The sequence below is a fragment of the Lampetra fluviatilis genome, chromosome 14, assembly GCF_964198595.1.
Source record: "Lampetra fluviatilis chromosome 14, kcLamFluv1.1, whole genome shotgun sequence".
Lineage (NCBI taxonomy): Eukaryota > Metazoa > Chordata > Hyperoartia > Petromyzontiformes > Petromyzontidae > Lampetra > Lampetra fluviatilis.
In genome coordinates, this window is record NC_136288.1 from 613,552 (window position 1) to 638,469 (window position 24,918).

The 24,918-nt window shown below is 52.1% G+C and overlaps 1 protein-coding gene across 2 annotated transcripts in view; it reads left to right on the top strand.

The window, feature by feature from the left end:
• Window positions 1–24,918, top strand: part of TFAP2D (transcription factor AP-2 delta) — a 67,985-nt gene that overhangs the window by 28,716 nt on the left and 14,351 nt on the right. For both annotated transcript variants that reach the window (XM_078862459.1, XM_078862458.1), the window contains one exon: window positions 3,810–3,928. In XM_078862459.1, coding sequence (XP_078718585.1) covers window positions 3,810–3,928 — 119 coding nt within the window. The remainder of the gene's footprint in view (window positions 1–3,809; window positions 3,929–24,918) is intronic.

A 24,918-nucleotide genomic window follows, 5' to 3' on the forward strand; every position in this document is an offset into this window, starting at 1 on the left:
CACACACGCGCGGAGGCTAATGTGACATCCCCATTCAAGTTGTAACTGTGGGAAGCTTAAAATACATTTCCACATCGCCTAGAGGAGCAATTACACGATTTTATTGTCGACTTGTGCAGTAATTACCGTATTAGAACATCGAACACACACAAAAATAATCACACTGATAATGCTGACATTTTGTGTCACAATGTGTTGCTCATATTCCCTCTACAGAGTGTTTGTTTCGTGGAAGTCAAACGTTTGTTTTCTATTGGGTAGCTTTAATAAGTAAAATAAATTACGAATGGAGTTTAATACGAAGATTTTTTCAAACGAAATCTCTTTTTTTTACCAGGTAAGGCCCATTGCGCTATATAGCTCTTTTATCAGAAGTGACCTGGCCACAAATGATTGCTCAACGAGAAGTGGCTTTTCGCGTGGAAATCCATATCAGCCAAATACTCAACTCATGCATGCAGTCGTTGGTGACTCTACTGAGACCATCAATACATGGCACTTGAGAACCCGCTTAAAATCATGGGTGGCTCTCAAACCTGAATTTGAACCTCGGATCTCAACAGCGCAGGCATGAGGACCGTGAGAGATGAGAACGTTTCAGGGTGGCCTTCATCCAGCAGTGGATTGATCATGGCTGACGATGACGATGATGGACAGCGCATTGCGTAAAGCAGCATTTGTCCCCAAAATGTGTGACCATATTTACAGTGTGGGGAAAGAAAAAAACGATTTGTGAAAACCTGTTGTTTTATTTAGCTGCAGGGATGTTAAGTAGCATATTTGAGTTTGACATTTCTGACATCGCTAAACCCGCAGTCTACACGCGCGGTCAACTCGCTCACCGCTGAACGTGTTTGTGCAGAGCCACTGCACGGAATCTCTTGCCCACCTGGTAATTTTTTTCTTGTTGGGTATTAACAAAGCGCATGAAGTAAAAATGTTGAAGACCCTTTGGCACTATTCGCAAGATGGAAGGTTTTTTTTTTGCGTGTCGTCGGCAAAATCTCAAATTAGATCTCACTTTGACAGAGTGCCCTGCTTTTTTAGTGGGCCTCCAACTGACCATAAAGGTCACCTGTCTACTGGTCCAGAAATTTTAACTCATGTCACTAACAACAACAGCAATGATACCAATGTCCCTAGCTAAGGAAATAATGCAAAGATACTGTAATTGCTTCTCACCCTACTTTAATCACAGGTTTGAGGATTGATTCGGTCGATAGAGCTTTGCAAATAGCGGCCGTGTTTATTTTTTTGACAACTACGCTCGCGACCGGGCGTGCTGAGCACAATTAGTCCAACACCTTTTCTTAAATAGGTCACGCCGGCGAAATGCGCGCGGCATCCCGCGCACTCTCGCGCGGAGCGGCGTTTGACGGTAACGTCGGTAGAATGCTTGCCGTCTTGTTAATGGTATTGTCTTGTAACTCTTTACATATTTATATGTTAATCACTCGTAAAAAGCCGCGCATTTCGGCGCAAGAATGCGCTTGCGTTCAGACTTTGCTCAGCACATTTTACTGAAGGCTACGATCAAATTAAACACGCGTACATATTTCGGATGGGTTGGGTGTCTCGGGGAGGGAAAGGCAAGGATGCGCAGAGAAGTTCAGACTCTCATAGAAGGGGGGACAATGCGCGGGGGAGAGATATACAGGGTGTTTTAAAAAGATGGACCCGATTTGAAATCGCTATATCTCTGCAACCACGAACCGCCCATGAATGAAACTCTTAACACTTGAAAGGGCAGGGAATAACGTTTCAAATGATTACCGCTAGATGCCTCTCCCAGTGCACAAACAGCCCCTAGCCACAGTCATTCGCAAGATGGCAACCCCGCAACACAAGGCGTTTTGCGTTCTGCAGCTCAGTAAGACTGAATCCGTAATTGCGGTGCAGCGTGCGTTTCAACGGAGTTTTGGCATTGATCCTCCAATGTCAAAGAGCATTCGTCGTTGGTAACGACAATTTGAGGAAACAGGCTGTTTATGTAAGGGGAAGAGAACAGGGTGACCACACACCTCAGAGGAAAACGTGAGAAGAAAGGCGTTTGGGACGAACTCAACTATCGTCTCGATGTTGTCCGTACAGCAGGTGGAGGGCACATAGAGCATTTTTCAAATGGTTAGTAAAACTTGAGAACTCATTAAACCTTTTGTAACTTTTCGTGTAATTGTAACATGTTGCCATCGTGAAGTATACTGCTTAGAAATTGGGTCCATTATTTTAAAACTTCCTGTATATTTGAATGGTAATTCATGCGAGATGAGAGTGCTCCATCTGACATTCATTCCTTTGTAAAGTTCACGGGGTATCGCAGTAATAAGCCTGACCTTCTTCTACACATCGCTGTTGAAGCTCTGCAGCCCTTAGTTTGTTGCTAATGCCGGTGAGGCTAAGTGACTGTGAGAGTGTTTGTTTTGCTTGGGATGCGCTTGTTCTCGCTGTGGTTTAGGCGAGATGTTAACTACCTCGCCTGGTATGCAGGAGTTGCAGGCGTTCGATCCTGACCCTGATGCCAGTATATTTTCTCCTCGTGGTCACATATAATTTTTCTCCAGGGCATTCGGTTTTTCCCTCCACATTTAGAAAGTGCAGTTAGAGTATTTGGCTGCTGCATATTTCCACGTGATAAGCCACTTCGTTGAGCTATCATTTGTGGCGAGGTCGCTACGGAAAAGAGCTATAATCCTCAGTCGACCTTACCTGGTAAAATAAACAAAGTTTAATTTTAGTTTAGTAAATAGGTTAACATCTCACTCGATATTTTCCGCAACGCGGCTAGGCCAGCTTGGAGCAGGTTTTGTTGGTGGAAAGCACTACCACTAGAGCACAAAGTACTATCCATAATCATTATTTACTACATTCCTATAACTCTATGAACAGGATTATACAAATTAAATGGTGGTGGCTCACGGTTGTCGTAAGAAAAAAACTAGGCGAGATGGATGGATGGATGGATGTAGGATAGCCAAAATAATTTTCGGAACTGCGTTCTGGATGGTTCCAGCGCAAAGTTAAGCAAGGGGAATCGATACGGCATAGTGAGTAGTGCACGTTTGTGGTTGTTGTTGGTCAGAGAGTGGCTTTTCGTTTCACTTAAACATTTTTTTTTAACAAGTAGTGTGTATTCAAATAAAAGTTGTTGTGGAAAAATCAATAGGATGGGTATGAATGTATCTACATATACACAGCCCACATGGCAATCTAGTGTTGGATGAGGGCCTCTCCACACCACGCAGGCCATGAGGGTTACCTGCCCATGCCTCACCACGTTGGTCAGATTGGTGAAGGTTGCAGGGAGTACAGAATCACGGTGGATTTTGCCACAATGCCCTCTGTTTCTCACTGCCTAGTTATGCTGTTTTTTGACAAGGTGGCCACCCATCTAAGGTACTCTCTAGGCCCAAATCAGCTTAGCTAGCAAGGCCCAACAGAATCAAGTGCATTCTGGGTGATTTGGTCATAGGCAAAAAATGTATGTCCTTCCAACAATGTTATCCTTCTCACAAGCGCTGTAATGAATCCTTGATGATGCCTATGATAACCTGACTGAAATGAATCCCTGATGATGATGATGATAATGATGACCCAACTGAAATTAATCCCTGATGATGATGATGATTATGATGACCTAGCTGAAATGAATCTTTGCTGACGATGATTATGATGACCTTGCTGAAATGAATCTTTGCTGATGATGATCATCATCATCATCGTGAACTCATCGATTGAGTGGAACTCACCAGTGCGCACGCCTTGTGTTGTTTCCCATACTTCCGATCGTGACCGCCACCACCACCGCTCAGAGCCAAGTCGAAGAACGGTGGCCGGTGCCTGCGCGAGAAACTCGACCGGCTGGGGTTAAACCTCCCCGCGGGGCGCAGGAAAGCAGCCAACGTCACCTTGCTCACCTCGCTGGTGGAAGGTAAAGGCCATTAGTTCCGCTCACTCGCCACGCCGTCGCGTGAGCCCCGGCCCCTTGCTGCCTTACGGCGGGGGGGGGGGGGATGCGCGGCAGCATGAGGCGAAGTCTGTGTGTGTGTGTGTGCGGTGGAGCGGTAGTGCAGCGGTTAGTGCGCTGCCCTAAAAACCCGGCGACCCGAGTTTGTTTGCCGCTCACGGCCAACACCGGTGACAATTATCTGAACAAGCCATGGGCCTCCTCGAGGTCGACCCGGCCTCAAACGTGTACCTGGTCTGGTGTGTAAACATCACCTCTAGGGAGACAAAGGTGGCTGGGCGTGGTGCTCGCAACCTGCCCCCCTCGTGTGCCGATTTTCATAGGTTGCTCGCTACCAGCACTTGCGCCAAAAGTGTATTAGGGCTATGGGGGGGATCTTTGTCTTTGCGCGTGTGTGCGTGTGCGAGCAAATAAAAAAGAAAAAAAAACCTGGTCCTAATCTGGCGTAGTATTCGTCGTAGATGTATTATTATAAGTGCTTTGTCTGCCTCCATTGGGCAATCAGCCACATCCGCTCCAACCGTTCTGTGTTCGGAGCCCGTTTCAAACCAAGGCGAAAGGTTAAATGACTTTGGGGGCAGGGCAGCGAGTGTACAGCAGGCAATCGAGCAGTGGTTGTATCCGAGGATTTTGAACGCAGAGATGCGTGGTATCCGGGGGCAAACGGAGTGCACGTTGGAGTTCACTGTGCGTGCTGTTCAATTCCTACATCCCAATGTCACAGCTGGATGGGAACTTTTTGAGCGTATATCACAGTGCTGATCAGTGTGAGTTAGTGAAGGGGGGGGGGATTGGGATGGGTAGGGGACTGATTAATATATCGCCCACAACTGAAGCCAGTCATGGCCAGGAATCAAACTTTGGTCGCTGGGTTCACCGCCATGCCCTGTATCACCGTATTTTTTGTGTGTATGTACGTATGTATGTCGAACTTCTTTCACACTGTACATAGCCAACTATACTAATCGCAGGTGCGGAGGAAGGCCGGTATGGCACACGAGGGGTGGGTGGCCAGCACCACGCTCGGGCACCTTTGTCTCCCTGTTGGCGATGTTTACACACTACACCAGGTACTCAATTGAGGCTGAGTCGACCAAGGAGAGGCCCAGGAGTGGTTCAGATATTCGTCACCCGATGTTGGCCGTGAGCAGGAATTGAACTCGGATCGCCGGGTTCATTGCACATCACGCTAACCGTTACTATGCTCCCGCTCCCCATAAAATAAAAATACGTGAGGATGGTTGAGCAAAACAATGACTCCAGAAAATAGACGAGCTAGATCGGAGCAAGGTTAGATCAAACCTACAACTTATCCAAGATCTACTTGGGCAGCCATCACGCGAGTCGAGATCGCATGCGTCAGGCATGGATGTTTTGTAATGTTTTTTTCTGTTACAAACATTGGTGTGAGAAAATGCAGTACTGAATTAATAATAATGATGCCATTTGTTTTGTTTTTTTCCTAGAGAAGCCTCGAGCCTTGAGGCAAAATTCACGAGGGCTTTGCCATTGGAATATTTTGGCCATTTCCACCGTTGAGTGTTTGGCGTGTAGGAGGGGATATAACAGTCGAAGGTCGACACAGATGGATTCAAGAATACATTTGTTGTACTGCCATCTCATGGCCACAGCCCGAGACTGTAATGTCTCGTATTGCCATCCATTCTCATCTTTGAGCACTGACCACACTCACTTCTTTTAGAAGTGCTTTTTTGTGTTTAGTTTGTTGTCCTTCCCCCGGACCTCCGATTAGCACGGTCGACAACATACGGTGCGAAGGATGTTCTACACAATATGTGACCTTTCTTGCCAGTATCAAAATATAAAAATTGGTTTTACCCTTTTTGGCAATAAAACAGCTGTGTTAAGATGTTAAAACACCAAACAGAATCCTTTTTCAAGGAATCCTGTCTGCATTAACCACACGTACTTGTGGTGAACATGCAAACAAAAAACATGTACATACTCAACTCTAGCTTTCAGTTTCTGAAGAAGCTCCCGGCATGTGGAACGAAAAGTTGGACACCGCGCCGAACAACGTGCGGCACGTACTGTACGTCGAACTTGTATCGCACCGTAGGTAGCCAACTGCACTAATCCAAAGAAAATGCATCGGGAGATCCTGTAGGGCACAACCGCGAGAACCTACGTGACCGGACCACCAACACTGCTTGGATACTGAAATCGGATGAGATAAGGCACAGTTTGGGCAATTTGATCAAAGGCCAGTAATGTATGTGAAGTATTGGAAAATGACGGCAGGAAACTCCTTGACGGGAACACACTTCTTTTATTAAATCTTGACTTGTAACAATACAACGCGTGGCCTCTCTTCTTCACAATGCGGTCACCATACAACGGTACAACTCGTGACCTCTTCTTCTTCACCCTACGCTTCTCTTGACTCTCTGGATTCTGACCCTACGCTTCTCTTGACTCTCTGGATTCTGTGCTGCTGGCTCTCTGTGCCTCGTGTAGACTCCGCGCCTCGGCTACACTCTTCTCTCGCCTCGTGTAGACTCTGCGCCTCTGCTACACTCTCCACTCGCCTCGTGTAGACTTTGCATCTCTCTCTCTGGCTACACCGTATGCATACTCGGCTCGTGTAGACCTTCCTCTCTCTCTGGCTACACCGTATGCATACTCGGCTCGTGTAGACCGTTCTCTCTCGCTGGCTACACACTATACATCACTCAGCTCGTGTAGACCGTTCTCTCTCTCTGGCTACACACTATACATTACTCAGCTCGTGTAGACCGTTCTCTCTCGCTGGCTACACACTATACATTACTCAGCTCGTGTAGACCGTTCTCTCTCGCTGGCTACACACTTATACCTTACTCTCCTCTATTCTCCATTACTCTCCTCTACTCTCCATTACTCTCCTCTCCGGGCTCTATCTCTGCACCTTCGTCTTCATTCTTAGATGGTTCCACTTCTGCCCCCTGCTCCTCTGTGCATCACCTTATATACCTCTTCTTCCCGGGAGACGGAGCGGATGCGGACCTCAACGTCGGCACCGCTCCTCAGTTACCCAATCCCCACGCGCTATCCCTACGATCCGGTTCCGCTCAGCGCGTGTTTCCACTCCCCGACCAATCACACCGCGCTGCTACCCGATCACTCCCTCTGGGCGCGTCACCGGCACACAGCCAATCAGCAGCACTACCCCCACCCGCGCACTGACGCCTGCTCCTCCCCGTCAGCGCGCGTCACCACACACACACCCGTACATACGCGCTGGCACACGACATATACACCCAGCGCGTATCACCACTACATCACCCCCTCCCACATAGCTCGCAGCCGGCCCGGCTGCTAACAACAACCAACCGCGACGATAAAACGACAACCAACAAAAAAAACCCCGTAACCCCCCGAGTGTGCCCCGTAACATAACACAACAACAACAACAACAAGAATAACTATGTACAGATTGACAATGAACACGAAAAGTCAACAATAACACGATACGAGCAAATTCGAAAACGAACGCGCCCCACGTCCCTGCGACTACACGCAGTGACGAGGCGCTCCAACTGCCCCGACTCCTCACGAGGCAGGTCATGCAAAGTAGCACGACCTGGCGCGAGTCCGTCTGGCTGGTCCATCGTATGGGGCGGGACACTGACGACCGTCCGGCGGTTCCGGCTGCTCCAGACGGCGCGGAACGGGCCTGAAAGGGCCGGCCCCGCCGCGGAGATCCGGCCGCCGGTGATCGGCAGCTGTCAGTTCCGAGACACCTGGGAGCAGATCAGGCGAAAATACGTGTGGATCAGGCAGAGACATTTCCCCCTCTGGGTCGCCGGTCACGTCACACGCCCGGCCATCACGACACAAGGGGAGGCCATATGGAGGCGAGAACGGTTTCAGTCGGGAGGGGTGAACGTACCAACGGCGCTTTCCCCACTTTATCTGAACGCACTGGGGCCGTGCAACGCGCACGACCTCCACGGGTCCCCTCCACGGTCTCAACAATTTAGGCGACGTAGCCAAGGGTGCCTGAGGGCAATGCAGCCAGGCCCTGTCACCTGGTTTCCATTCGTGCATGGACACCTTCCGTGCCCGCAACCGTTCATTAGCCATTTGGCGAGCCCGCGAATTAAGCCGTGCGGCCTCCCTCGCCTCTGTCAGCTTGTGAATATTAAACTTAATATGTTCTGCCAAATTAGAATTAGTTCGTGGAGCGGACAGGCCAAGTTGCGTTTCCATTGGCGGGTCAGCTTCCCGACCGTACATCAAATAGAATGGGGAAAACCCCGTAGCTGCATGGGGGGCCATTCTATACGCGGCAAGGACTCCCGGGACCTGCAGGTCCCAATCTACATGTGCCTCGCACACCTGCTGGCACAGCATGGAAGTCAAAGTTTTGTGGAGTCTCTCCACCATCCCGTCAGTCTGCGGGTGGTACGGGGAGGTACGCACCTTCTTGGTACCCAACAGATCGCACACCTCTTGCAACAATTTACTCGAAAATTTTTTACCTTGGTCGGTCAGCAGGCGTTCGGGAGCCCCCTTGTCCAGGACATAGCCCTGGACGAAGGCATCCGTCACAGCCGCTGCCGACTGGTTAGCGAGAGGCCACGCCATAGGCCATCGGGTAAAGTATTCGACCCCCACTAACAAATATTTATTCCCTCTCGGCGTGACTGGGAAGGGCCCCAAAATATCGAGTGCAACGAGCTCGTTGGTACGCGAGACCTGAATAGATTGCAGCGGTGGATTAGCTGCCACGGCCGGTGGTTTACGCCTGGCGCACTCAACGCACCCCTTCAGAATATGTACCACATCACTTCCCATTCCCGGCCAGTAATAGTCACGCTGAAGCAGGGCAAGCGTCTTGTTAACTCCCAAGTGCAAGAGGCGTTCGTGTGCCACCAAGACAACCCTCCCCCTCACAGCGGAAGGCACCACGAGTGCGTTCCGCCGGGACAAACTGTCCCATCTCAATAACACGCCCTGCTCAAGTACATAGGAGCCGGTACGCTCCTGGTCCCCCTCGGGACCCCCAACCTTGCGGCGCAATGCTAGCAGCGAGCTGTCCGCCATCTGGAGGCGGCCCCATTCGCTGAGCGACAGCGAGAGCAGCGAGTCCCGACCCTGAGAGGCAGTGGAATCATCCCCGATCGGTGCGCCCGCTGTCGCAGCCAGTGCCCCCATCTCCCCCGCAAGCGTCGGTTTACAGCGCGCCGATCCCGACAAACACGCGCATTCATCACAAGGCAACAACCGCGACAAGCAATCGGCATTCGTGTGTCGCAACCCCTTACGGTACGTAGTCGTAAACTGATAGTCCTGGAGGACTTCCAACCAACGCGACAACTGGCCCGAGGGCTGGGCGACCCTCAATGAATACTGTAGCGCCGCGTGGTCCGTTCGGACTGTAAAGTGACGACCATAGAGATATGGCCTAAACTGCTGCACAAAAAAAACAATGGCAAGCAGCTCGCGACGGGTGACACAGTAGCGCTGCTCCGCCGGAGACAACACCCTACTACCGTAGGCGACAACTCTTTCGACACCCCCAACGACTTGGGATAGCACCCCCCCAATGCCCGTGTTGCTAGCATCCGTGTCCAGCAAAAAGGGACTGGCAAAATCGGGATAACACAAGGGTGGGGCACCCACCAAGGCGTCCCGGAGGGAGCGAAACGCGGCCTCCTCCTCCGATCCCCATTTGAACTTCACTCCCTTCGCCGTTAGAGCGTGCAAGGGTTTTGCAATAGTGGCGAAGTGCTCGACGAACCGCCGATAATAAGAAGCAAACCCGATGAAACTATGCACGTCGGAAACGGACGTAGGTGTCGGCCACGAACCGACACAATCCGTCTTCGCGGGATCGGTGGAGATCCCCGAAGAATCGACAATGTGACCCAAGTATCTAACGGACCTACGAAGGAGGTGACATTTGGCCGGTTTAAATTTCAACTTAGCCGATCGCATTCGCAAGAACACCCCTCTCAATCGCCGGAGGTGTTCTTCAAACGTTTTACTGAAAACAATGACATCGTCCATATAAATCAAGCATGTATCCCACTGCAAGCCCGACAAAACCAGCTCCATAAGTCGCTGAAACGTCGCTGGAGAGGAGTGAAGTCCCATGGGTAACCGGTTAAACTGGAACAGCCCCCCTGGAGTCCGAAATGCTGTCTTAGGTTTCGACTCTTCGTCGAGCGGCAACTGCCAAAACCCCGATAACAAATCAAGAGTCGAAAAATATCGCGCACCAGACAATGCATCGAGGGACTCATCCATCCTGGGGAGCGGATACGCGTCAGCCACAGAGATCTTATTCAGGCGACGGAAATCAACGCAGAATCGCAGGGACCCGTCCTGCTTCTCAACCAGCACAATAGGCGCTCCCCACGGGCTAGAGGAGGGCGAAATAATATCGGCTTCTAGCATATCGTTAACAGCCGACTGAACATGTTCCTTCTCCACGGGACTCAGTCGGAAGGGATTTAGCCTGACCGGCGCCGCATCGCCCGTTTCAATGTGATGGTGCAACAAATCCGTGCACCCAATGTCATACTTATGTTTACTGAATACATCAGAGAATTCAATGAGCAACTCGCGCAGCGCACCCAACTGCGCCGCCGACAAATCGTCCGAGGCGGCACATAGCGAATGGACCCACTCAAGGTCTTCCCTTGGCTCAACGTTCCGCGCGGGGCTCGAGCCCACCTGCGCAACCAACCCATCATCCCCAGGGACCTGCGCCGCGTGAGCCAGCACGGTGCCCTGCGGAATGACCGCTGGTCGCGACCCCGCGTTCAAAACCATCACAAACGGATCCCTGTCAGCCCGCACCAAAGTGTGAGCCACCGATAAATCAAGACCCCCGACAGCCTTGTTAGAAGGACCCAAAAGCATACTCTGTCCCGAAGCCTCCCTCACCCATGGTTTCCGCAACCGGAGGGGAATCAACATCTGTGAACCCGGGGGCACTTGCACTGTCTGCGTCGCCACCGCTTGTATCGTAGCGCACGCCGTCCGAATGTCAGTAGGGCCCGTCAAAAATGAAATCCGGCGACCCGATGGCAGTTCAATGCATCGCTGATCGATAAGAATTTTAATAGGCATTTTAGCCAAAAAATCAGTGCCCAAAAGACACGGAACTGCCAAAGAAGACGAAACGAAAACGGGTCCCGACAATTTGATATCTCCAATGCAAATGGACGCCCTAACCTGACCGATAATGCCCAACGATCCCCCATTAGCGGCGTAAAATGGCACATCCACTGGAAGCAGCGGACGACATTGGACTGGAAGAATATTATAAATGAGGTCCGATATAATAGTTGCCGATGCCCCCGTGTCCACTAACACCCTAATCTCAACCCCATCAATAGATCCCGTAACAACGGACGAACCCGCCGAAGCAGCCACAATTCTATGCCCCAATTCCGCCCATTCAATGTCTCCCTGGTCCCGGCCGAACCCCCCTCGCCGAACCGAATCCCCGAACCTTAACCGGCCCTCCTCCGCCGCAACGCGGCGTCCCATGTGTGCCGAATAAACAGGCCGAGCGTGTGAGGTGCCGCGACTTGCCGGGGATTGTAGAGATGACTTGGGCTCTCGGTCGTCGTCCAGCCAAGCTCCCATGGCGCGCTGCCGCGGAGCGCGGCACCCGGACGCCACGTGGCCCCGGAGGCCGCAGTTATAGCACGTGACGAGGGTCGGAGTAGATCTTGGTTGCTCCGACTTTCGGCCCGATCGCAGAGGCGACCGGGCCCCCGGCCTCCAGTCCCCTGGTCGTCCCGTGGCGAACGCCTCCTCTCGTGGGCTGACGACTTGGGGTTCGGCGACCACCAAACCCGGGGCTGCGACGACAGCAGCATTGCAACCAACGCCTTGCTTCCGTTGTAGGGCCTCGTGCGCTTGAATACTCGTGGCGACTCTCAAAGAAGAAATATCAATCTCGTCAGCTGTGTTGATAGGGACCCCCAGGTCCTGCGCCAACTTGAGCAGCTGCTCCAAAACCATCGCGTCTTGGCCCTCCTCGTCCATCCGAGGGAACGCAGCATCAGCAAGAGCCAGCAACGCCGTGCGATAGGCCAGCGCGGTCTCCGTGGCCGCTTTCCGTCTTGCGTAGAACTGATGGCGGCACGTAGAGGGAGGTCCGTAGACCCTGGCCAACAAACCCAGCGCATCCTTCAGCGTGGAGCGGTCCGACTTCCGTGCAGCCCTGAAGGCCGCGAGCGCATCGTCGTCCAGCATGGCGGGCAATGCCTGCAGCGCCGTAGCATCGGACCACGCTGACATCTCTTGATGCGCCAAAAACCTTTGCTGAAATTGGCCCCAGTCTCCGCCTTCCGCCTTGAAGGCTGACAACGTGGGCAGGCGCTGCTGAAAAATGAAGTCATCCGCCTCGTGGTTCCTCTCCGCCTGTCCGTCGGTGTCTAAGATGGCGGCTCCAGCAGCAGACGTAAGATGGCGGACCCCCTCGCGCGCTGATGACGTCGATGCGCGCGCTTGGGAACCCACCACCACGTGGCGCTCGCCGTTCCCGCCAAAAGTAGGCCCAGGCGCAATGGCGGGAATCCCCCATTCGTTTTGGCGGGAATCTGCGGGGCGACCTTGTAAAATGTCCCCCACCGTCCCCGCTCCTCCCGACGAGCTGATCTCCGCCAAGATGGACGCGGCGGCGAGCAGCAGCTCCGCCAGTCGGGAGTGCGCCTCACGAAGCCCGGCGTCGGTCCCCGGTCGCTCGGCCGGCGCCGTCGACGGACCCTGTAGCGTGGGCAAGTCCTCTTCCTCACCCCCCGCCACCAGCGGCCCCGAGTCGTCCAGGTCTTCCTCGCGGTCAATCCCGTGGGTCCTACGGGTCTTCCTTGTCTCCATACTTGGAAGCCCGTTTCACTTCTGACGCCAGATGAAGTATTGGAAAATGACGGCAGGAAACTCCTTGACGGGAACACACTTCTTTTATTAAATCTTGACTTGTAACAATACAACGCGTGGCCTCTCTTCTTCACAATGCGGTCACCATACAACGGTACAACTCGTGACCTCTTCTTCTTCACCCTACGCTTCTCTTGACTCTCTGGATTCTGACCCTACGCTTCTCTTGACTCTCTGGATTCTGTGCTGCTGGCTCTCTGTGCCTCGTGTAGACTCCGCGCCTCGGCTACACTCTTCTCTCGCCTCGTGTAGACTCTGCGCCTCTGCTACACTCTCCACTCGCCTCGTGTAGACTTTGCATCTCTCTCTCTGGCTACACCGTATGCATACTCGGCTCGTGTAGACCTTCCTCTCTCTCTGGCTACACCGTATGCATACTCGGCTCGTGTAGACCGTTCTCTCTCGCTGGCTACACACTATACATCACTCAGCTCGTGTAGACCGTTCTCTCTCTCTGGCTACACACTATACATTACTCAGCTCGTGTAGACCGTTCTCTCTCACTGGCTACACACTATACATTACTCAGCTCGTGTAGACCGTTCTCTCTCACTGGCTACACACTTATACCTTACTCTCCTCTATTCTCCATTACTCTCCTCTACTCTCCATTACTCTCCTCTCCGGGCTCTATCTCTGCACCTTCGTCTTCATTCTTAGATGGTTCCACTTCTGCCCCCTGCTCCTCTGTGCATCACCTTATATACCTCTTCTTCCCGGGAGACGGAGCGGATGCGGACCTCAACGTCGGCACCGCTCCTCAGTTACCCAATCCCCACGCGCTATCCCTACGATCCGGTTCCGCTCAGCGCGTGTTTCCACTCCCCGACCAATCACACCGCGCTGCTACCCGATCACTCCCTCTGGGCGCGTCACCGGCACACAGCCAATCAGCAGCACTACCCCCACCCGCGCACTGACGCCTGCTCCTCCCCGTCAGCGCGCGTCACCACACACACACCCGTACATACGCGCTGGCACACGACATATACACCCAGCGCGTATCACCACTACATATGTACGAGCTTCGCAGCCACAAAAACGTTGCTGCTGCCGCCTCAGAAACAGGAAATATTTCTGGGCAGTGGCAGCCACGGAAAGGGGGACTCCATGATGCAGTGGAGAGAGATCGCAAAGGAGAAAGTATCCCCATCTATGTGCGTAATCGCTTTTAAAAAATCTAATAAAAACTCCCCGCGAATGCCGGTGCCTGCATCGCCCTTGAAAGTGATTCCGTCGCTGCGTTAACGTAATTTATTTACACTCGCTCGCGTTCGCGGCAAATTAATAAAGCGAGCACGACATCACCCTGGACCACATCCCCCGTCGGTTTGTCGACGCGTACGGATCGGCCCTGTGGCGCGTGGTTGACTAATTGGTGGTGTTTTAAAAAACACCGTCCGATTAGCGTGGTTGGCTACTTAATCGTGCGAAAGACGTTTTGCATACACACAAAGCAATTCCACGGTCCACGGGTAGAGACATTCTTTATTTTTTTGTTGAACAAGAGCCTCTTCTTACAAGGCACGAGTGGTAGGGGATAGGCGTACAGTTATTCCGCAGATGGCAAGCCCGAGGCCAGGTGCCCATGGGTAAGGGGAAAGGGAAGGTGGTTGAGACCATTATGCCCCCCCTACTCACGTAGGGGCAATGATCAGGAACGTGGTGTTTTTGGGGAAGGAGAGGGAAGGGGTGGGCTAGAGACTTGTGTTGTTGCAATAAGGCATAAAGCAACATTTGTTTATAGTTTACTTCACAGTTTATTTTGATTTGTTACACGGATGATCCAGTCTTGTCAGCTGTTGATTATTTTACAAGGGAGATCTGTGGTGTGTTGGGCACAGCAGCTTCAACAACGCAAACAAAAACATCAACACTGCAGAGAAACCGGTACAGAAGGGTCCTGAAGGAATAGCGAACGAGGCGTTTAATGGTCGTGAACTAAACACCCGGGAATCGTCCAAATGGTGGAAATATAATGTGAGAGCAAAGAGGCGCCAGGGAAATTGAGGTACAGATGCAACTAAGACCCTACACGTCAGTCTAACGGTGACATAAACACGCGCAGATCGAAAAGGAACGGTGAAAACATGTGGGAGCAAAAGGTTAGGTGCAGGTGCAAGTTACGGTCTTTGTTTTGGCCTTATGGGGAAAGAAAGAATGGGGTGGAGTGAAGGGTTGGGAACTAAGCTGTAGATGAGTGCATCAACCTATGCCCAGGAACGTACAGATGTAGGGGTTATTACGGGGAGAAAGGCGGACAGAAACACAAGGGTGTCTGCACCCACACACGGGTGTCTACATCCACGTCCGCATCGGTTAACCCTGGGGGGCCATGGGGGGCGCTGTGATCCCCCATAGCCCCACCCCTCGGAGAGGATTCCTATAAAAGGCGGGGAGCCAGAGGGCTCGGGGTCAGTGTGTTAGAAGCTTATCAGAGAAGACTGAAGACAGGCAGAATAGGCCCTGGGACTCCCATGGCTCGCTGTCCTTCTCAGGGCCGAGCAGGGCAAGCCAGTGGCGCGTCCCCAAGAGCTTCAGGACCGCTGCTCTTGTAAGAGCACGGTCTGGTTAGCTGGGTGCCGGGATCCGTGCTTTACCAGGGACGGATCAGATAGCCTCCCCTAGCACTCATAGCAGAGGACTGGGAATAGGACAGTCAGGGAATAGTGCTAGGGGTATTTCCCATTGAGTACCGCCTTTGGTTAAATAAAAGAGTGTGCCTCAACTACGTCGTCTGACTCACTGAGAACTCACTATATCTGGGGTCAGAAGTGGTAGAAAGAATCGATACGAGACGGACAACTCGTACCCAAGACCCTGGAGAGGATTACAGCTTGGAAGAGGAGGTGCATGAGGTTGCCGCCGATGTACTCCCGATTGGCGGAGCTCCTATATGCAGCGGTCACCACGCTGAAGCAGATAACCCGCCTGGGGCTGGGAGGAGTGGCGCGCCGCAAAGACGGACAGAACCCGGCCGAAACTCCCGCCGTTACGACGGGCCACGGCTCGAATTTTCCGCTACGAGTACAGTAGGAGCCGAGGGAGGGGCCCCAGCACATCACGCGGGCGACGGGGGCCAACCAGCGAGCAGTGGCTACCTATCAGCGGTCGCCGCGTCATCAACAGCGGACAACGGCACTGAGCACCAAGCCGTAGCCAGCGCGTCACAAACGGCACGACCTCCATTTGGGTCCGCCATTGCTCTCCATACTGTCCATGGAGACGGGACCGGTGCTGGGCGATCGTCGGGGGACGGAGCCGACATTTCAGCAATGCCTGCCGGTCCTGCAAGAATTCGTATCAAGCGGCAGCGATTGGGGAGCATTTGAGCGCCGTTTCCTCGCCCACCAATAGATGGCTGCGTGGACGGACAATGAGGCGCTGCGTGCTCTCCCAGCGACGCTGGATAGCGACGCCCTCGGCACCCTCACAGCTTCACCCAAGTCGGCGCGCTCCACACTTAGGTCGGCGCTTCAACTGCTGGCCACGGTTTATGGCTCGCCTTCCGACTGTCGCCAGCTTTTCTACGAGCAGCAGAGGTGCGACAAGGAGTCACCACTCGCATACCGTACGGCCCTGTTGGTGTTGGTGAAGGCGGCCTTCCCGCGCATGGACGAGGAAGGGGTGGACGCGATGGTGGCCGAGAAGATCCTGCTGTTGGCTGACGACTTGAACATCATCATCCTGGCGCAGGATGATGCGGACATGTCTTCGTTGCGGGCTGCGAGGCACATCCATGCCAACCTGCTGTCCCAACGGAGGAAGGCCAACAAGGCAGCTGCGGGACACACTGTGGCGGCAACCACCTCCGCATGCGAGGAGGTCTTCGCTGCGGGCCGTCCAGCGGAATGGCGGTCTGGCGGCCGACCGGCTCGGGACGCACCGAGCCACCGAGAGTAGCCCAAGTCTTTAGGAGCGCTCATCATGTGCTTCAACTGTGGCCTCGGGATACCGGGCTCCCCGACAGCGTGGGCGGGAACTCGGGTTGAGGACGGCCTTCTTCCAAAGCCTCCACAACAACCTCCGGCAAGTCGTGGCACCCCACATGTTCGGCCTGCACGCACACCCACTTCTCTCTCACATACCCCTACACACGATTCTCGGGGTTCGGGTGCTGGTGCGTCGGGTCGCGGCTTGATGGGGAGGGTGCTCCAACCGGGCCAATGTTCCCAGTTGGCTCACCGGGTTGTGGCTGCATCGGTGGGGTTGTCCGTTGTCATGGGGCACATTGATGGGGTGGAGGTACGGATATTGATCGACACGGGAGCATCGGCCACGATTGTTTCCAATTTGATCTATAATATCCTGCCCGTTCAGAGTCGCCCGTTGCTCCCCGTCGACATACCTTGTTACGCTGCAAACAGGGGCTTGTTAGGTATCATCGGCCAAATTCGAGCGCAAATTTCTATCGGGGATATTAAATGATCTGGGCCGGTGTTGGTCTCCTACTCTCTGGCAGTTCCGTGCCTGTTGGGGACAGACTTCTTGGCCAAAATGCCTGTTAAAATTTTGATTGACCAGGGATGCATCGAACTTCCCTCGGGCCGACGTATGACGTTCTTGCCCTCCACCCCTGCCTTGTGTACAGCCTGTGCAACAGTACAGGCGCTCGTTGCTCGAACGGTGCGCGTACCCCCAGGGGCACAGATGCTCGTGCCTCTGCAGTTGCGTCGACCATTCGCTAAGGGGGTTTTGGACCAGGGCATTTTGCTGGGACCGTCTAGGGCCAGGGTGAATGGCCCAGATTTGGTGGCGGCCCAGACAATTGGTAAGGGGGATGAGGACCCGTTCATCGCGGTCCTCAATGTCGGGACACGGACGGCTGTGGTTTCCCATGGAACCGTGTTCACACACGCGATTCCGGTACCTGCGGAAATGCCGATCATTGGCCAGGTGGCCACCGCTTCTCAGCCGCAACTGCCGTCAGACCATGACGAAGAGTTGACTGGAGGCACTTTGTGCTGAGACACCTGACCTATCTGACTCACAACGTGCTAAATTGCTTACCCTTTTGCGAGAATTTTCGGATGTCTTTAGTATGAACAAATATGATATCGGATGTACAAAATTGCTGCGCCACCATATTGACACCGGTGACAACGATTTAAGTCCCGCCGAAAAGGATCATGTCAAATCGACTGTAGATGACATGCTGGCTTCTGACATTATTTCGCCCTCAACCAGCCCTTGGGGTGCATCCATAGTGTTAGTCAAAAAGCACAATGGGTCCCAAAGGTTCTGCGTTGATTTTCAGTGTTTAAATAAAATCTCGGTGGCCGATGCTTACCCGCTTCCTCGAATGGACGAATCTCTGGATGCTCTGACTGGATCACGATTCTTCTCCACCTTGGATTTGCTGTCAAGGTTTTGGCAACTCCCTTTGAATGACGAATCAAAGCCGAAAACAGCTTTTCGAATGCTGCACGGCCTCTTCCAATTTAATAGTTTGCCTATGGGGCTTCACTCAACTCCTGCAACGTTCCAGCGCCTAATGGAATTGGTTCTCGCTGGCTTGCAATGGGACGTCTGTTTGATTTACCTAGACGACGTGATCGTATTTAGTAGGACATTCGAGGAACAATTTGATAGGCTTCGGGCTGTCTTTCTCAAAATGCGCGCCGCTAATTTGAAGTTTAAACCACAAAAGTGCCATTTGTTCCGCGAATCTGTGAGATATTTGGGTCACATCGTCGGACGGTCAGGTATCTCAACCAATCCCGCCAAAACGTGTTGTGTCAGCTTCTGGCCGACTCCCACCTCGGTGGGGGAGGTTAGGAGTTTCATCGGTTTTGCTCCATATTACCGGCGGTTTGTCGCAGAGTTCGTTCCATCGCTAAGCCGTTACATGCCCTAACGCAAAGGGGGTGAAGTTTCATTGGGGGCCGGAAGAGGAGGCCGCCTTTAACTCTCTTCGGGACGCCTTGGTGGGGGCCCCACTGTTGAGTTACCCCGATTTTTCTAAACCTTTCTTGCTCGACACGGACGCGAGCAATACGGGGATTGGGGGCATGCTTTCCCAAGTTGTTGGAGGCGTGGAGCGCGTAGTGGCTTATGGTAGTAGATTATTGTTTCCTGCCGAGCAAAGATACTGCGTCACCTGCCGTGAACTGTTGGCTATTGTGTTCTTTATTCAACAGTACTGGCCATATCTGTACGGTCGGCATTTCACCGTCCGTACAGATCATGCGGCATTGCAGTATGCCTTGCGGGATAATTGCCCCGATGGCTGGAGATCATTCAGGATTTCGATTTTGAAATAACATATCGCAAGGGGATTCGCCACACTAATGCCGATGCCTTGTCGCGCCTGCCGGCCACTTCGGATTGCACTTGTCTCCTGGGCTCGGGGCGCTGCAAATCTACGAGCGACAGCCATGATCGGGTCCTTGCTGCCGCCGCTGAGGCACCTTCGAGTGTTGGCCCTATTGAAATGGGAGGGAAGGATTCCCTACTGGGGTTGTCAGGTGCGGAGTGGGGGCGCCTCCAAATGGAGGATACTTCCCTCCTGGCGCTACGGCATCGTGCAGGGGAATCCGGTCAGGGTAGGTCGGGCATTGACTCATGGGGGGGGTTGTGCCAGGGCCTCCTCATGCATTGGGACGGGACGATCCGCCGCCACAGGCTGGTGGTGCCTTCCACGTTGAGGGGTAAGGCTGTGTGGGCTGCTCATGAGTGGCTCCTGCACGTGGGCACCCACAAAACCCTTGCCATGCTCCAGCTTAATTTCTTTTGGCCGAGCATGGCAAGGGATGTGGACGATCTCTTGCAGTCCTGTACCCAGTGTGCTCAACGGAAGCGACCAGCAAGGGGAGCCAGCCCACCGCTCCAGTCTATTTCGGTCACCCAGGTTAATGAGCTCGTCGCTCTTGATATTTTGGGGCCGTTTCCTTCCACGCCTAGGGGTAATAAGTACCTACTGGTTGGCGTGGAATATTTCACGCGATGGCCTATGGCTTGGCCCCTCGCCAACCAGTCGGCAGCAGCCATTGCGGAGGCTTTTGTCCAGGGCTATGTCCTCGACAAGGGCGCTCTGGAACGGTTGTTGACTGATCAGGGAAAGAACTTCACTAGTTCCCTTTTACACGAGTTGTGCGAGCTTTTCGGTACGAAGAAAATTCGTACCTCCCCATACCGCCCACAAATGGATGGGATGGTAGAACGCCTGCATAGGACTATTACGTCCATGCTGTCCCACCAGGTATCTGAGTCCCAAACCAATTGGGACCTTCAAATCCCAGGGGTTCTGGCAGCCTACAGGATGGCTCCTCACGCGGCGACCGGATTCTCGCCATTTTTTAAAATGTATGGCCGCAAAGTTGACCCACCTGTCGCGACCCAGCTGCGCGTTTCCACACTGCATGCTAAGTCCAAATTGGCTGACCATGTTAAATTTAATATCCTCAAGTTGGCTGAGGCACGGGAGGCGGCTATTCAAAACTCTGACTCTCGCCAGAAGGCGAATGAAAGGTTGAGATTGCGCCGGTCGCACACGTGGCTACACTGTCCCCAGGTGCCATTGGCTACCTTGTCTAAGCAGTTGCGACCATGGAGGGGCCCCGTGGAAATTGTGCAGGTTCTGCGGCCCCAATGTGTTCGCATTAAGTTGGGGAAGTGCCGGTGGTTCGTCCACCCTTCATGGTTGAAGCCGTTCTTTGCGCCACATGCTTCCTCTCCTCACAACTATGGCCGAACATGTGGGGGGTCCACTTACTCCTGGAGGGCGGGTTCACCACCAGCCTCTGATCCGCTGCTAACTGTTCCGCCTTCAGGGGTCCAGAGACTGACGCCCTCTCGGCCGCCAGCCTCCCCCGAGGGGGTCAGCGCAAGCTCGTCCGAGAAGCCGGAGGGCCGTGCACCTGAACTTTCAACACCCACTGCCGGCCCGACCGGGTCAGGCCCTTGTGACGGGCCCGCTGCACGGACACGCGCCAAGACGCGCCGGTTGTTGTGAGTTGATTCCCGTGCGTGTTCCGCTGCCGAGGGGCTCACTCACCTTTTGGGAAGGTGGACAGAAACACAAGGGTGTCTGCACCCACACACGGGTGTCTACATCCACGCCCGCATCGGTTAACCCTGGGGGGCCATGGGGGGTGCTGTGATCCCCCATAGTCCCACCCCTCGGAGATATTTCTATAAAAGGCGGGGAGCCAGAGGTCTCGGGGCCAGTGTGTTAGAAGCTTACCAGAGAAGACTGAAGACCGGCAGAATAGGTCCTGGGACTCCCCTGGCTCGCTGTCCTTCTCAGGGCCGAGCAGGGAAAGCCAGTGGTGCGGCCCCAAGAGCTTCAGGACCGCTGCTCTTGTAAGAGCACGGTCTGGTTAGCTGGGTGCCGGGATCCGTGCTTGACCAGGGCCGGATCAGATAGTCTCCCCTAGCACTCATAGCGGAGGACTCGGAATAGGACAGTCAGGGAATAGTGCTAGGGGTGTTTCCCATTGAGTACGTGTGAAGGGGCCGTTACCCCTTCAAGTATTGTTACCGCCTTTGGTTAAATAAAAGAGTGTGCCTCAACTACGTCGTCTGACTCACTGAGAACTCACTACACAAATGTCAAAGCACCCCCGCCTCCCCGTCCCAATGCTGAAATGAGTATTGGATCGCCTTCATCTCGATTTGCTCGGTACGCAGCCGGTGTTGGAAAAAATAATCGCTTATGTTTAGGGAGAACCAGTTTGTGAATGATTTGGGGCACAGGCAAGGCAGTTGGATTTGGAAGAAAGAAAAAAGCGAGGGAAAGAGGAGGAAGACCGATAGAGAATTGGGGAGACAACTATCTCGACTGCTTTGAAATAATGGAATTTTCCTGGTGTAAAAAAAATGCCAGTTTAGTTCATTGAAACGACGTAGGATGAATCAGGCAAAATGGCAAGAAGATCAGAATTGTGGAGAAGCTGCGATGCCCTGTGTTCTGTTGACGCATGGGAAGGACTAAGTAACAAGTGAGTAGTCTGTAAATAGGACAACCACTGGTAGCTTGAACCCAACTGCTGGATAGGCCCCTCTGGGCGATGCTGCGACCCTCGACGGGACGGTGGTTGTCGAGTGACGCCTGTGTGAGGTTTTAATTCACAATCTCACGATTGTGATTGTGATAGTTTGAATGTATCTCTGCTTGTCTCCCAGCTGAGTTGTGTCTGTCCATGGAGGGATATTTTTGCATCACTGTCATCATCATCTTCATCATGATTCTAGATTTAAAACTCATTTATTTCGAACTGATTGTTTAGTTTATTTGTCCTTTCCCCGCATCTCCAAATAGCACGGTTGTCTACGTACAATGTAAAATAACTTCTCCATGCATCCACACATCATCATCAGCAGTAGTAGCCATGATTTATCCAATGCGCGACGAAGGCATCGGCAAAGTTGCCGCAGTCGCCCATGACCTCGTAACACAACAATTCAACCGGTCTCATTCTCACAAGTCGATCCAAAAGGCTCCATCTCCCCGGAGGTCGTCCACTCGGAGCGTTGTACACTCCTTTGGCTGACACGGCTTCACTAGTCTCCACCGGCGGCCACCATGTCCTCTTGCAACGTTTCCTGCCCGAGGCCGCTTCAGCATCAAAATCTTTATTAAGAGTGGAGGAATCAATGTGCTATGAAGATTTTTTTCACAGACGTGTCCGGAAGGGTCGGGGTTGGGTGTCAGAAAGTGGTACATCAACAGACAAAAGGAAAAACGATGTAAGGTAGAGAAAAGGTGAGAAAGTCACAAATCAATAAACATAAGTAACGCATAGGAGTACTAATTTCACTCTTAGATGAATTCCTGTCAATTTATCAACACCAAATGGAAGCTTGGGCAAGGTATAAAAACAACAACAGTCCTAGACCACACCAAGACAAGTCCCTCGATTGCATTGCACTTATTTTTCTTAACTAATTTTTTTTCCGTCTGTCAGTGTAAATACAATTACGCATCTCTCCACGTTCCGTTGCATACTCTTTTTTGTTAAATTTTCTTTGGGACTCTCCATGTTTCTGATCCATTATTTATTCCGTTCTCAATGATCTTCGTGATTAATTGCATTCATGTTATAGGAGGCAGATGGGTTTGTAGCTTTTCAAATTCAGTTCGAGGCATCATTCAGTGACTAAAAATACAGTGCTACATTTCTGTATAAATATTTAGTAAATACTTCTGGCAATTTTTTTCCAGCAGCTGGTACAATTTTCTTCATTCTGTCCATAGTTATTTCATCTGGTCCATCTCTTTCACACTGCGAAGGGCAGTGTTTACTTCTTCAAGTTTGACATCTGGAACTTGCTCCCTTGTTTGCAAAACAATATGGTTTGATTCCTGGCATAGGAGTGTTTGCTAGACAGAAGCCTTCATCATGGGGATGCCTTTATACAAGAAGTGCATTCACAAAAGGGCTTTAACTATTTACACTTGTAAATATTATTCTTTGATCATGGTCAATATGTTTAATAATATACAGGGCGCCGCGTTGGCGAGATCTTGACTACCTCGTCTGGGATACAGGAGGTCGTGGGATCTATCGAGACCCCTGGCATCTGCTGTATATTTGGAGTTTTAATGTCTTCTCCCCGTGGTCACGTGGATTTTCCCCTCCATGTTTAAAAGCACTTTGTTGGGCTATCATTTGTGGGCAGGTCGCTCTGGAAAAAGAGCTACAGAGCTCAGGAGGGGTCTTACCTGGTAAAATAAAAAGTTTAGTTTTAGTTTCATTTCAAAAGGGTACTGAGATGCAACTGAAGGTTATAGGGATGTTGGGTGCCACGTGCAATATTTAGCTGCGGTCACCCATTGCCTGTATCCTGATGATCCTATTTACTTGAATGGCCAATATGACGCCGCGTGTAGCCAGGTGCGCGTATATATCCTCCGCGCACGTATAAGTGTTTTCTATTTCGGCAGCAAGATCCCATTTTTGCGCATCGCCGAGCGCACCGTCAAACGATGACGCTCTCAATAAGACATCAATTTGGCTTTTAACGTCACCGTGTCGTGAAGTTGCTGCCTCGCCAGCAGCCCTGCCACTGTGGATTTACGGTGCTGTTAGTTCTTGCGTGATGCCGACCCACTAAGGAGAACGGACTGCGCAACATGCCCGTAATTAAATAATAGAAACGGAGGGTGCATGTTTTGGCTTTAGATGGAAGTATGATTTATATATATGCCGTATATATTGTTTTAGTTTGAGGTAGAATTGGGGTGCTGCAATGGTGTAACGGTTAGCTCACCCGACCTGCATGGCAATTGAAACGATGGGGGCAGGTTTCTTAAATCAATTCCCCTCCCGGTGCCCTCTGTCCACCCCAGCTGCGTCATTGGGTTTCGCCGCAGTCGATCGGCAAGTTGCGTGTGGTGGGGTAAAGTCTGGCCGCCATGGAAGAGTATGTCCAACTACCTTCCTCAGGGGCTCTGGGAGAGGAGGGAGAGGCTCTTCTGCCGGCAGTTGCACGAGTAAACAATCGCAGGGCGGCTCCACCGTTGGTTACCATCTATTCCCTATGGTAATTACCGATGTCCTCTGCACAAAGTCTCTTGATTTTGTAACGTTATTCCTTACTTTCATCCATCCATGTATGGATAGTTCCAAATTTGTACGTGCAATTTTATTGTGTTTTGTCTTGGTGTGGTCTCGGGCTGTTTTTAACGTTGTTTTTCTGCCTTGCCCAAGCCTGAGGAATTGGTGTACTTATACAATTCAAACTTACGTACTTAAAAAAGATATAATATTTAGTAATTTGCTAACCTTTACTTTACTTTGCACTTCTATGGTTTTTGTATTGTTTGTTTTTGTAACTTTCTGACCCCCCCCCTTATTGGACATCTGCAAAAAAAAAGAGCTTCATCGCTCATCGGAATTTTCTCCATGATAAATAAAAAGATTGAGGAGTGCCACGGTGGTGAGATGTTGACTACCTCGCCTTGTATACAGGAGGTCGTGCGTTCGATCCCGACCCTGACGCTTGCTGTATATTTGGAGTTTGTGTGTCTCTCTCCCCGTGGTCGCGTGGATTTTTCTCTGGGTCCTCCGGTTTCCCCTTCCACATTTAGAAACGTGCTTTGAGAC